Source organism: Ostrea edulis, chromosome 8, assembly GCF_947568905.1.
Source record: "Ostrea edulis chromosome 8, xbOstEdul1.1, whole genome shotgun sequence".
NCBI lineage: Eukaryota > Metazoa > Mollusca > Bivalvia > Ostreida > Ostreidae > Ostrea > Ostrea edulis.
In genome coordinates, this window is record NC_079171.1 from 28,715,214 (window position 1) to 28,730,793 (window position 15,580).

At 35.4% G+C, this 15,580-nt stretch overlaps 1 protein-coding gene across 3 annotated transcripts in view; it reads left to right on the plus strand.

Annotated features, from left to right (window-relative positions):
• Positions 1–15,580, plus strand: part of LOC125661191 (uncharacterized) — a 41,153-nt gene that overhangs the window by 12,006 nt on the left and 13,567 nt on the right. For all 3 annotated transcript variants that reach the window (XM_056147310.1, XM_056147311.1, XM_056147312.1), the window contains exons 3-17: positions 1,098–1,163; positions 4,111–4,185; positions 4,315–4,404; positions 5,511–5,592; positions 7,114–7,240; positions 8,142–8,223; positions 8,763–8,954; positions 9,562–9,688; positions 10,787–10,903; positions 11,232–11,359; positions 12,776–12,900; positions 13,343–13,485; positions 13,874–13,990; positions 14,154–14,248; positions 15,065–15,194. In XM_056147310.1, the coding sequence (XP_056003285.1) occupies positions 1,098–1,163; positions 4,111–4,185; positions 4,315–4,404; positions 5,511–5,592; positions 7,114–7,240; positions 8,142–8,223; positions 8,763–8,954; positions 9,562–9,688; positions 10,787–10,903; positions 11,232–11,359; positions 12,776–12,900; positions 13,343–13,485; positions 13,874–13,990; positions 14,154–14,248; positions 15,065–15,194 (1,696 nt within the window). The remainder of the gene's footprint in view (positions 1–1,097; positions 1,164–4,110; positions 4,186–4,314; positions 4,405–5,510; positions 5,593–7,113; positions 7,241–8,141; positions 8,224–8,762; positions 8,955–9,561; positions 9,689–10,786; positions 10,904–11,231; positions 11,360–12,775; positions 12,901–13,342; positions 13,486–13,873; positions 13,991–14,153; positions 14,249–15,064; positions 15,195–15,580) is intronic.

Genomic DNA, 15,580 nt, shown 5'->3' on the forward strand with positions numbered 1-15,580 from the left:
CATCACTGTGGTTAACTCAAACACCCAAATAAAGGATACATCTCTTATTAATATCGAGATGATTCTATTTAATTTAGTAAAAATGAGAAATGTGATGATTATATAGATCAATGAGTCTTTATGTCAGCTGACCTTTTATTTCACTGCACACGAGAACTTCACATGATACTTGTGTATAGAAGCACTGCAATTTATCTATGATAAACACATCTCCATGGCAAACATATTACAGATAGTCAAAGTAAAATACGTTACTTACCCATTAATACGTCACTTTCCCAGCATCATGTCGCTTTATTACGTCACTTACACATCATCGTGATAAAATTTAGGAAGTCTTTTCAAAATTAAGGATGATCTCCCCCATGCATAGCTGTGTTCCTTAGACGAATTTGACTCCATTCTTTGGCACTGTGTTTTTTTCAGTTCTTATAAATTTCATTGTTATTTCGGATTTCCAATATTTCGGCTTGAGCATCACTGATTAGACATTATTTGTCGAAATGTGCATCTGATGCATCAAAATTGGTACCGTATAAGTTTTAAATCACCCATTATCATGTCGCTTTATAACGTCAACTAATCATGACCATGTCACTTTATTACGTCACTTACCCATCATCATGTTGCTTTATTACGTCACTTACCCATCATCTGTTGCTTTATTACGTCACTTACCCATCATCTGTTGCTTTGTTACGTCACTTATCCATCATCATGTCGCTTTATTACGTCACCTACTCATTATGTTGCTTTATTACGTCACTTACCCATCATCATGTCGCTTTAATACATCACTTATCCACATCATGTAACTTTATTACGTCATTTACCCATCATCATACCGCTTTAATACGTCACTTATCTATCATTATGTCGCTTTAATACGTCACTAATAAATCATCACGTCGGTTTAATATGCCACTAATCCATCATCATGTCGCTTTAATACATCACTTATTCACCATCATGTAACTTTATTACGTCACTTACCCATCATCATGTCACTTTATTGATACGTCACCTACACATCATCATGTTGTTTTGATACGTGACCTGCTCTTCATCATGTCGCTATTGCTATCTTATTTTTGTAGAAAGAAGAAAAGAGAGGAAATGGACGTGGAAATGGCAATAGGAATGTGAACAAGATAGACAGCATGGTACTTAGACAGCAAAATATGTAGACAGCTAGATAATGTAGACAATATAAACAATATATGTCAGAAATCAACATACACAAGATAAACAATGTAGGTCAGAAATCAATATAGACAAAATAAACAATGTATGCCAGAAATCAATATAGACAAAATAAACAATGTAGGTCAGAAATCAATATAGACAAAATAAATAATGTAGGTCAGAAATCCATATAGACAAAATAAACAATTTAGGTCAGAAATCAACATACACAAAATAAACAATGTAGGTCAGAAATCAATATAGACAAAATAAACAATGTATGTCAGAAATCAATATAGAGAAAATAAACAATGTAGGTCAGAAATCAATATAGACAAAATAAACAATGTAGGTCAGAAAACAATATAGACAAAATAAACAATGCAGGTCAGAAATCAACATACACAAAATAAACAATGTATGTCAGAAATCAACATACACAAAATAAACAATGTAGGTCAGAAATCAACATACACAAAATAAACAATGTATGTCAGAAATCAACATACACAAAATAAACAATGTAGGTCAGAAATCAATATAGACAAAATAAACAATATACTAGTATGTCAGAAATCCATATAGACAAAATAAACAATGTAGGTCAGAAATCAACATACACAAAATAAACAATGTAGGTCAGAAATCAATATAGACAAAATAAACAATATACTAGTATGTCAGAAATCAACATACACAAAATAAACAATGTAGGTCAGAAATCAATATAGACAAAATAAACAATGTAGGTCAGAAATCAATATAGAGAAAATAAACAATGTAGGTCAGAAATCAACAAACACAAAATAAACAATGTAGGTCAGAAATCAACATACACAAAATAAACAATGTATGTCAGAAATCAACATACACAAAATAAACAATGTAGGTCAGAAATCAATATAGACAAAATAAACAATGTAGGTCAGAAATCAACATACACAAAATAAACAATGTAGGTCAGAAATCAACATAGACAAAATAAACAATGTAGGTCAGAAATCAATATAGACAAAATGAACAATGTATGTCAGAAATCAATATAGACAAAATAAACAATGTAGGTCAGAAATCAATATAGACAAAATAAACAATGTAGGTCAGAAATCAATATAGTCAAAATAAACAATGTAGGTCAGAAATCAATATAGACAAAATAAACAATGTAGGTCAGAAATCAATATAGACAAAATAAACAATGTAGGTCAGAAATCAATATAGACAAAATAAACAATGTAGGTCAGAAATCCATATAGACAAAATAAACAATGTTTGTCAGAAATCAATATAGACAAAATAAACAATATACTAGTATGTCAGAAATCAACATACACAAAATAAACAATGTATGTCAGAAATCAACATACACAAAATAAACAATGTATGTCAGAAATCAACATACACAAAATAAACAATGTATGTCAGAAATCAATATAGACAAAATAAACAATGTAGGTCAGAAATCAATATAGACAAAATAAACAATATAGGTCAGAAATCAATATAGACAAAATAAACAATATATTAGTATGTCAGAAATCAACATACACAAAATAAACAATGTATGTCAGAAATCAACATACACAAAATAAGCAATGTAGGTCAGAAATCAATATAGACAAAATAAACAATGTAGGTCAGAAATCAATATAGACAAAGTAAACAATGTAGGTCAGAAATCAATATAGACAAAATAAACAATGTAGGTCAGAAATCAATATAGACAAAATAAACAATGTAGGTCAGAAATCAATATAGACAAAATAAACAGTGTATGTCAGAAATCAATATAGACAATATAAACGACACATGTCAGAAATCAATATAGACAAAATAAGCAATGTTTAAACAATCTTTAATTGATAAACTTTACGTTTGGAATGTATTTAATTGATAAGCTGCACGTTTGGAATATATCTAATTGATAAGCTATACGTTCTAAGTATCATGAGAATGTATGACACCCGATCTGGTGCTTCATATACACACAGGTTGCTTGTGGACAGGACTTCCGGTACCCCCCCTTCTTTTATTTTTAAATGTTCAATTCCTTGGGTATTTCGGACGTATTTTTGATAAGATATGTAACTTCAGAGTTTATCTATTTCAATGGAATACACAAATCTCGCATAGAAACCGTTTTTAAAAATGTCATATCACCGATCATAATAATTATATGAACAAGGTGTAGAACTCAGCCAGCGACATGTTGAAAAAATCTACACCTCGCTGAGAAATCCTATCGAAAAAACACCAATAATGCATATACCAACTGAAAAGAACGGTCATTCTAAATCTACTGATGATTCGTGGATTAAATGCATCGCTATTTGGTGCGCAATAACTACTTCACACCGCTCAATTTCATCGTTTTAACCTCGCCACTTCTCATTTCTGACTATAACGAACGGAAGTTGTAATGCTGGAATATTTCTGTCGCAGCCAACTATTTTTAGAACGAGAAAACCCGAGACGTCCACAAGCACCTGTGCATATACATTGTAACTTCGTTTACCTGATCGATATAAAGGGCTCACGGTGGGTGTGACCGATCAACTGGGGATACTTACTCCTCTGGTATATTCAGGGGTCCGTGTTTGCCCAACACTCTGTTTTGTATTCCTTAAAGGAGTTATGAGATTGATCACTGTTCGTTACCTTCACTTTACATCGTGAAGAATATATAACACAGCACGTCATATATACATATTTGACGTATGCATAAAACAATATAAAAGATATTACATACATTATTTACCCTAATTTTCAAAATGTACTTTCATTGTTCGTGAAAGAGGTCTATATTCCGATGTATTAAACTCCTATACTGCTCTGTATGTTATTAGTGCTGATCATTTACATACTTATCTTGATTTTTTGGGATATCGATCCCGATGTAATAATGTTTCTATATTATTTTGACAGTTTATAGATCCCAATGATCCCTACATGAGGGAATTGCTCAGCATGGGAGTAGGAATAGATGGTGTCATCAAACATGTGAGTACTGATAAAGCATAGTAACATGTTTTTTTTTAAATATAGAATTTGATATAATTTATATAGACGTGAAACATGCTTGACCTTAATTCCACATGATACGAAATTCAAAACCACGTGATGTTTCAGCCGAAGGGATTGTTCCCCCAGAGGTCCAGGATAGTTAAAGAACGGAGATTATACAGGACGGTCAAAACGAAGAAAGAAACCAAGAATAAGGTATGGTGTATTGTAATAATGAATGTTATTAGTTTTGCAATATGTCAAGTTGATTGCTTGGTTGAGGTTTCACTCCGTTTTGGTAATATCGCAGTCATTTTACAGCGGTTAACTAATTGAAATATGTTTGGCCGTGAGTATTTGAGTTTCCCTGACGGCGCCCAGTGAGCTTATTCTTTTCCGAACATTAGGGAAATGTTTTGCGTGCCAAGGGGTTGTGATCCTTGAAACGGACATCGTAACATGTCAATAATGCGTACACATAGCAAATTGGATTATATGAATTGTCGTACAAAATTCACGCGAGAAGACGAAATTCAAGACGTGCAATATGCATACAAAATATTCACATTGTTTTCCTGCACAATATGTAGCAGGGAAGTCATCTGGAAATGATCGGTCTAATGCAAACATCAAGAATGAAGATGATAATGGTAACCAAAATAAAGTGTAGTTTCTAGCAAAGAACTTACATGAAATTATGCTATTTATCATTTATATCCCATCAAACATTTTTACCTGATATGGGGACGTCACCAGCTGAGGGTGTAGTCACATGATTAACGGTCAAAGGGCATATGTCAGTGTTCCCATAAAGCAGGTAACATTTCCACATGAGTGATGTATTCACTGGGATTATGAAAACAACATAAGAAGAGTACACTTTTATTTACATAACATTGTTACTTACACACTGATTTTGACTACGAATTACTCTGATGACCTGAACAAAATGTAGGGCTCACGGCGGGTGTGATTGGTCGGCAGGGGATGTTTACCGCTCAAAGGCACCTGATCCCACCTCTGGTATATCCAAGGGTCTGTGTTTGTCCAACTATCTATTTTGTATTGCTTATAAGAGTTATAGGAGATTAATGACTGTTCACTGTCTTCACCTTTCATAAAAGAAGCATACACTTTTATTTACATAACAACATCGTTACAGGTTTAATTGCATTGTTACTTACGCACTTACAACAGCTTCGTTTCATTTGGGTGCCTGTTTGTATTTATAGTAAGTCTATTTCATTTGGAGTTTCGTATAAAGTACGTCAGAAATGTATATCATTACACGTATTTACAACAGAGTTATATTGTGTATTTAGAAGCGCAACAAGAGGAATTTTGGACCCGGGTGGCAGAAATGGCCGATGGGTGTGGTTCCCTACATATTTGACGATAATCTAGGTAAAACATTTCTAACCACTTGTTCAGTTTTTATATCACGTGATTGATTGTATCTTGATTTAACGTCTCTCTCGAAAAATTTTCACTCATATGGAGACGTCATGAAGACCGGTGAAGGGCTTCAAATGTAGGCCTATGGTCAGCGCGTACGGCTATTAAGCAGTGTGAGGGTTCTTTAGCGTGTTACACCTACTGTGACACGGGATATCCGCTTTTAAGGTCATCTCCGAGGACCTGTGACATTCACACCTGATGTCGAGCGTTTGGCGATGGAACTCTCACTACCTGTTTTAACGACTTAGGTCTGTCACGCCCGGGATTCGAACCCAGACCCTCCGCATGCGGGGCGAACGTTCTAACCGGTAGACCACTTATATCACATTGAAACGTCAAATTCATCTGTAAGAGGAATAACTCGTATAAGTAATTTTGTAACAAGGTGTGTAGAGAAGCATACCAAATAATCAGGTGAATAATTTTTTAAATACTGATATTAATAACAAGTACTTTTTTCTGATCACTGGGTGTAATATATGTGCAAATATTTACATTCCATGGTTTCTACTTTTTTATTGAAATTTATTGCTTGTCATTTGAAACGTTTTGTTTAAATGTAGTTAGATTGTGTTTTAGGGATGTTTGTCCGTTTATAAATATATACATTCCGCGAACTCCGTAACATTGACAAAATTGTCTGAAAATATGTTTTCTGGTTCATGTTCACCTTTTATTGGAATAAGTATATAAATAACTATTGTCTGTTTTGTATAATGATTTATTTTATGCCTTTGTGTTTGCCCATCTTGGAGTATTTGTTTCCCTTTGTAGTCAGGTGATTTTCAGCTGCTACGTTGAAATAGCGTACTGCTATTCATATTTTATGTATTTGAAAGTATTTGTGTTTAAATGATAAAATGTCTATTTTTAGTTTGTTAATCGGGATTTTAAAGTTGCAAACATTATCGAAAAATATACATATTCCACGTTATTGTTTCCTTAATTTTTATCACGTAATTGTAAAGGCACCTCGAGTATATTTTCCCCTCAATAAAAGATATCATCCTAACCATCCTATCTAAATCTGGATCTAGAAGTAAGAGAAAATCACGATGATTATTTGTAAGACGGCTTATTCCGTACTACCAAACAACTACAAGCACTACCCGCTGTGGAAATTGTAATACGAAACACTACAGGAAGTGAAAATTTTAATACGAAACTATAAACACTACAGTCAGTGGAAATTGCACGACAATTCATTACCCTACTAAAGCACACACACGGTGTATTTTGTACATAAATTAGAATTCAACGATTTTTTTTTATCTATTTTTTAAATACCAGAAAAATGACTATTTTCAAACGTTTTGCATGAAAAGCACATGCACGTAGCAATATGAAGTGATGTAGGTAATATTTTGCACGACGTAAGCGCTCTATAATTGTATTTCTCGAAACTTCTATGGATCAGTCAGTACTGGTGAATACACTATGGTGATTCCTTCGTCTTGTTTGTTTCAGTTGCAAACAGGGCGCCATTCCTTGAGGCTATTGAGTTGTTCGATAATGTGACGTGTATTCGTTTTAAGCCACGATCAGCAGCAGTGGAAACAGAAGTAGGTCATCAAGGATATGTTCGTGTTCAAAGGTACGTGTCTCATCAGGACCATGTCTTACCCGTCTCACAAATGTACGTATCTCATCAGGGACATGTCTTACCCGTCTCACAAAGGTACGTGTGTCATCGGGGACATGTCTTACCCGTCTCACAAAGGTACGGGTGTCAGCTGAATCATATCGTAATCGTCTCACAAAGATACGTGTCTCATCAGGACCATGTCTTACCCGTCTCACAAATGTACGTATCTCATCAGGGACATGTCTTACCCGTCTCACAAAGGTACGGGTGTCAGCTGAATCATATCGTAATCGTCTCACAAAGATACGTGTATCATCAGGACCATGTCTTACCCGTCTCACAAAGGTACGTATATCATCTGGAACATGTCTTACCCGTCTCACAAAGGTACGTATATCATTAACATCATGTCTTACCCGTCTCAAAAATGTACGTATATCATTAACACCATGTCTTACCAGTCTCACAAAGGTACGTATCTTATCAGGAACTTGTCTTACCCGTCTCATAAAGGTATGTATCTATCAGAATAACCTTATTAGGGTTGTGTTTTAATCCTCTCTCAGAGGTACACACCTTGTCAGGACTGTGTCGTACCTGTTCCCCAAGAGTACGTATATCATCTTACAATTTCCCTTAGGTTCATGTCTCGACGCAACAGACTATGTACAATGTATTATGTTAGTGTATAAATCTAGATATGTGGCATCATTTCTTTTATAAAATAATTTGACAAGCGGAAGTCTTACAATCAAAATTTATTAAACCCAAAGTTATGCATACATTTATATGTATATGTAGGTTTAATCTACTTTCAAGTTATGCATAGATGTAATTTTGACTTAATCCCAAATTGAACATGGAATTAAGTTTTCCGCAAGTTGTACATAGATGGATCTGATGTTTTCAGTGGATCGGGGTGCAGTTCTGGAGTGGGTTTTTATGGAACTGGTGAACATGTCATTACTTTAGCAGAACCCGGATGTGGATCAGTGAGTTGACATATCTTTACACATTACCCTGGACTTCATAAGGCCTTTTGCTTGCACTCTTTCAATCGACGGAAAATCATTCATTACCCACCCTTTTTTCAAATGAAAGTAAAGTAATACACAGAGAAAACGGAAATATTTCGACAGTTTATATTCCACGAGTTTGTTAAAAGGACCATACAACGCAACTGTAAAGCACGTTATGATGTTAACTGTATTTGATCGACTTCTCTGACATAAGTTTAACCTTATTTGGAATAATGTTCAATTTACAAAACATATTTTCTGGAAACCAACTTCGAAATAAAAATTTGCCCAAAAATATAGAGAAAATAATTATACAGGGAAACGATGGAACTTGAAAAATAATATTAATAAACGCACAACAGACGTTTGTATATACACATTGAAAATGGCTTTAGAATGTTGCGCAAGTGAACGGAACAATTATTAGTTTTTTTCTTTTTTGTTCTTGAAATAAAACTAGGAAATGATCAAATACGAAAGAACAAAGTACATATAAATTATCCCTTATTTAGGTCTTTACAGCAGCTCACGAAATGCTGCACCGTCTTGGACAAAGACACGAACAGGCTCGGAGCGATCGGGATCGGTATCTCAGGATTATTTGGAACAACATCAATCCCAGCAGTCAGTATAATTTTTACAAACGACTGACATACAATAGAAATCCTTACGATATTGGAAGTGTGATGCAGTATGGATATACGGTAAGACGGTGTATATCTGTTTAATTCACCATGGTTACATGATAAAAAAAAAAATAATGACTTAGAAAACGTATATTTCTTCTAATATTTGCGGATTGTTTCAACTTTTGAGAAAAACCAAAATCCAAAAATTCGCATATCTGGCGAACGATGACATTACAGTAAAATCTGCATATTCCAACACCGTCTAATCTGTCACCTGTCTAATCCGTTCCAACCAGCATTCCAACCCCTTATTTTCATCTTAAATTTTAGATTTTCATTTTTACTCTGTTTATTTCGATACACTGTTTATTGCTACACAAATTTATCTCCTAGTGTATGTCAAATTAGATAGGTTACGCTATAAAATATAAAACCTGTACATATAAGTAGCAGATTCTGGGGACTTTATTTATTTTACATCAAACAAGAGGAAAGCAAAATAACATACCTACTTCCTGGTTGCATTATTCAATAGTCTTTGTGAAATATAAGCTAGTCTCCTTACTGTTATCAACCCGATATTCATTTCAACCCACACCCGCCTAACGTGAAGATGCTAGGATCCTTTTTACATTCATAGCTTCACAAAATAATCAAATGTTTTTCTTTCTGTGGATTGCAGTCTTTCGGTGGTGGAAAAACAACAATTGAGCTGAAAGATAAAAACCTTCAGTTTCTGGAGTTTCCGGGCAACCAGGTGTTCTCATTCTATGATTTAAAGGATATTCTGGATCAATATGAATGCACAGGTAATCCTTCCTAGATCACAGGTAACAACCACAGGTAACCCTTCCTAGTTCACAGCTAGGTAACAAACACAGATAAGCCTTCATATTCATAGGTAACAACCACAGGTAATCCTTCTTAGTTCACAGGTAATAAACACAGGTAATGCTTCCTAGATCACAGGTAACAACCACAGGTAACCCTTCCTAGTTCACAGCTAGGTAACAAACACAGATAAGCCTTCCTAGTTAACAGGTAACAACCACAGATAAGCCTTCCTAGTCATAGGTAACAACCACAGGTAATACTTCTTAGTTCACAGGTAATAAACACAGGTAATACTTCCTAGTTAATAGGTAACAACCACAGGTAATACTTCCTAGTTCACAGGTAACAAACACAGGTAATACTTCCTAGTTAACAGGTAACAACCACAGGTAATACTTCCTAGTTCACAGGTAACAAACACAGGTAATACTTCCTAGTTAACAGGTAACAACCACAGATAATCCTTCCTAGTCATAGGTAACAACCACAGGTAATACTTCTTAGTTCACAGGTAATAAACACAGGTAATGCTTCCTAGTTAACAGGTAACAACCACAGGTAAGCATTCCTAGTTCACAGGTAACAAACACAGGTAATGCTTCCTAGTTAACAGGTAACAACCACAGGTAAGCATTCCTAGTTCACAAGTAACATTAAACAAGCACGAGGGATCAAAGTACGAAGAGGTGGCTTGTACATCAACACTAGCGCAGAATTTCAATAAGCTTATTCAGTACTAATTCATATTTAAACTATAAACAGAAACTTCTGATCGCTGATCACAAGGGACACCTTATGTAGATGAGCTACACGATGGTTATCGACTTCATTTAGCTTAAAGATCGGAAAATGATTGAAAGATAAAATATCCATAAAGATCTTGGATAAGCTAATCCTTTCTCTCGGATTAGATTACATTATATCTTAGCCTACCGTACCTCACACCAGTCAGAAAGGATGTTAGGAAGATGTGGGCTGCTCTCTGATGGTTTCTTTGATATTTTACCACACTTTACCTCACGACCCCTATGTCAGAATGGATGTTACTTATGTTAGTTTATTTGATATTGTAGCGCACTGTACCTCACGACCCCTATGTCAGAATGGAGGATACGTTAATGTGAACTGTGGATGTGAATGTCCCGAGGGTCTGACAGGAACCTTGTGTGAGACAGTCGTCACTGACACGGGTAAGCAGTGTCTTTCTCCTCAATTATACAAATGTTGTCTTTGCGAAGTCCTCCTGCCCAGGGCCCTGTTTTACAAAGAAACTGACGACTAAGACTAACAATGTTACATAGTTCTAAATCTCACCAACGCAATTAATTTTGAGATATTCATATGTAATTACACAACTAAATTCTTCTTATTCACATTAAAATCACAATTTAATCAATTTAAAGAATGAAATAAATAGATTTTGATCTTAGTCGTACGATGTTTTGTAAATCGGGGTCCTGGTGTTTCGTTCTGTACATTACTATTTCCAGATTTCACGAACATTTCACTGTTTTTCAGATTGTGGTGGTTATGTTATTCTGGAGGAAAATGATATTTCTTTGGAACAAGACAAAGACGTTTCTGTCACATCTCCTAATTACCCGGACCAGATTAGTCTAGGAAAAATTTGTAGATGGGTCATTAAGGTAAGGTGTAATGTTGAAATTGCCGAGCAGATACGAGCTTTGATTGTTAATTGATTGAGTGTTTGTTTTACGTCATGTCGAGAAGTTTACACTCATACTGAGAGTTCATCAGCTACAGGTGAAGTACAACAACCTATGGTTAGCGCTCAGGACCGTAGCATTGGGATTCCAGGGCCGTAAATTACATGGAGGCGGAGGAGGCAGCTGCCTCCTCCAACTTTCGAGCCCCAAAAAATTAAAATTTAAAGTTCATTAGAATTTATGTTGTTTCCAATAACTAAGAACATGATACCTCCCTTAAAAAGGATTCCAAATCTTTCTTTTAGAATGAGTTAGTCAAGTAACATCTTAGAAGGCCCTAGAATCAAGGATTTTGCACAAAACGTGTTCAGTGTGCACAAAATGTGCTCAGCGTCTGGGGGCCGCCCAGACCCCCAGACCCCCGCCTAATTTCCTGCCTCCTCCAAATTGAAGGTTAATTTACGGCCCTGGATTCTTTAACGTGGCAACACCTGCCGCGACACATGACCTCCCTTTTTAAGGTCATATCCGAAAGACCCGTGATTCTCACTTCTAAATGCCGAGGTTTTAGCGAAGGAACAATCACTACCTATGTTAACGTCTTAAGTTTGACGCGGTCATGGCACATTTATATAATGTAATATGACACCTATATAATGTAATATGACACCTATATAATGTAATATGACACCTATATAATGTAATATGACAACTGTATAATGTAATATGACATCTATATACTGTAATATGACATCAATATAATGTAATATGACATCAATATAATGTAATATGACATCTATATAATGTAATATGACAACTGTATAATGTAATATGACAACTGTATAATGTAATATGACAGCAATATAATGTAATATGACATCTATATAATGTAATATGACATCAATATAATGTAATATGACAACTGTATAATGTAATATGACAGCAATATAATGTAATATGACATCTATATAATGTAATATGACATCAATATAATGTAATATGACAACTGTATAATGTAATATGACAGCAATATAGTGTAATATGACATCTATTCACTCTACTATGACAACTTGAAAATGTAATATGATAGCTGTATAATGTAATCTGACAACTGTGTAATGGAATGTGACAACTGTATAATGCAATATGAAAAATTGCATTTCACAACTGTCATAGAGAACTGTTTCACTTGCTGAATCTATAAAATGATGTCTTTCTATAATATTTCTCAAGAATCAGAAAGGCACACCTTTTCATACTGATTTGTCAGTATCCCGAATTCCTGATTCAAATTTGTTCACACTATGATACCCAGACTTAAATTACGCAGGGTGTTAAAAGTAACAGCTACCCAGTAAAGCAATGTCAGTCATGGTCCCCCGTGTACAATTACAGGCACCAGTCGGATACATCATCAAAATGACGATAGATGAACTCCATATGGCTTATAACCCGGACACGCTGCGCTGCTATCACTGGTTGGAGATACAATACAATCAACCGGGACAACCAGGCATAAAGTACAGTGTAACCTTAATCATATTCTGACTATTGAGCGTGTGTGACACCCATCTCCTTCCTGTTAAAAGATAAACTGCCAAATATGAAATATTCTGAGAATTCTCTTTTCAAAGATCCATGAATATAAAGCAATTTGGAATTAGATCACATACTCAAAGATAATTCTGATAACCGATAACTCCCGTGTACGTGCCAAAAATAACATGCCTGTCATGATTGTAGAGGGACATATCTCCACATGTTCTCCATTATTTTTATCTTTATCCCTTTACATATTCAAATATCAATATCGATGTATTAAACATTACAAATTATATTGTTACATTTTGATATTCTGCTTATGCTTTCCGAGATAGCTGTCTGCTTCGTGGTGTTGTCCGTTTGCTTGTTAATTGGCTTAAAGGTGAATTTTCAACATTAACATCCGGGCTTTTTTGATAGGCGTTGTGGGGATATCACAGGTGAAAAAGTCTTAACATCAATTGATTCACCGACGTTTATGATTGTTACCATGGATACCAAGTTCATAACCAGTCGTACTACACGCAAAGGCTTTAGACTTCATTTTGAGAAAGAAAGAGAGGGTAAGAGTACACACTCTTTACAGTGATATAAATTGCTTGGGGATCTAGTGGCATGGCATCTGACATTAATTCATTTGTCAGTAGTTTACATCGGTTTAAAATTCATCATACACAGAACATGCACCACAACCAGTTCAAAGACATAAGCAGTATATGGAGGCGACAATGGAACAATGCTTAAAAACTATGGGTTGTTGACGATGGCGAAGGGATATATTGAACCGATATATGAATGAAAATAGATATTGTTAGCTGATAAAATGACGCTGATCTACATGAATGTGGAGTTAAATGTCACAGCTAGATATTTATTCTTCTGAGATAAATTACTCTATGTGTCACCACACAATCGGTTTCAACTACTAAATATAAATGCTATATTCAACAGTCTGCAGGGACCATCTGTGTGAATATGGGGTATGCGTTCCAACTGAGCTGAAGGCATGTCAGTACAAGTGTGTGTGCCAGCCCGGGTACACGGGGGAACACTGCGACCAAGTGATCGGTAAGTTGATGAACGTCGTCTCAAGGTTATTGAACTATTTAATTGAAAACTATTCCGTATAGTATACTTTGACAGAACGAAAACATTGAGTGTATCCTCTAGTTGACTATGCTTAAATCAATAAAGAAAAACTTCGTATTACATGTGCTTACTTTTCTTGCAGACGACGCCAAACTGAAATGCAGTTTTGAAAGATTTGAAAAGTGCTTCTTCGACAACATTCAGGAAGGAGATGACTTTGAATGGGGACGCGGTTTTGTAAGCTTCTTTTTCACTGAACTTGCATTATTGGAATGAAATTACACATCCATTTTCTTTCCTCATAAAATTTATATTCTTTTTACGAGTTAGGCATCGTTGCAGCATATCAACATTGATTCAACGTAGAAACAATGCCAAATTTTGACTGTGAAATGTCATTGAAATTTAGTTGGGATTAGACTAATTTCTTGAATCAAATATTCTGTGCTTGACGTTTATTTGCTCACGGACTGCTTAAGTACACTCAGTAATTATTCTTTGCCTGGTAGACTCATAGGATGACCCATTTCTTGACTGAAACTGACTCACATAGTCATTGCATCGCTCATTTATATTCTATGGTCGTTATAACGATCTAGTTTGCCAATACATCTCAATGGGTCAAATGCTGTATACCGGGTTCATACCAATTGTTAGGGCGTTATTGGCACACTGATTTTGACTACGAATTTCTCCGTTTACCTGATCAAGATATGGGGCTCTCAGCGGATGTGACCGGTTGACATGGGGATGCTTACTCCTCCTAGGCACCTGATCCCACCTCTGGTGTGTCCAGGGGTCCGTATTTGCCCAACTCTTTATTTTGTATTGCTTATAGGGGTTATTAGATTGACCACTGTTCGTTATCGATATATTTTCGACTTGTTACGCAACTCAGATACACATTCCTGGCCTCTCAGTTGTTCCTTGACCCACTCTAGTCACATAAAATACACGTAATAAATGTTCCATGTAAAAGCTAAACACTCATATCTCAGCGATGCTGAATGTCTAGCTCATAATTCAATATTTCTGTTCTTCCATTATGTTTAGAGAAACACGTTGTCACTTAGGACAGGACCGGAGACTGCTTTCCGTGGGGAGAGGTTCCTATTCACGGAAATGTCATTACCCAGAAAACCCGGGGATAATGCAATATTAGAGACAACAGTCCCCCTACCAGGTTAGTTGTTTTAATTCATTGTATCAGCAACCAGCACGGGATGTTAACTATGTCATTCACTTGACTAAAAGTAAATTGAAAAGTGATTGAATGACAAGAGTTCTGCCATTCCGTCACATCTTAGTAATCAGCTAAAATTTGCATTTTCATCCTGTGCAGAAGCAAGACTCTAGAAGAGGTAACACGTATGTTAAAGACAACATGACAAAATCAACCAAAGATTAGAGATAACCTCTACATACGTTCACTGAAATTTTTGTGATCCATATGGGCGCCGCCATGTTTTGTTCATTAGTTGCTTCAAAAGTTATTCGCCCCTGAAAATCGTGGGAAATGGACGTCATACCTACATTCCAAATAGTTTCTTGTGTGTAGACATTAATCAT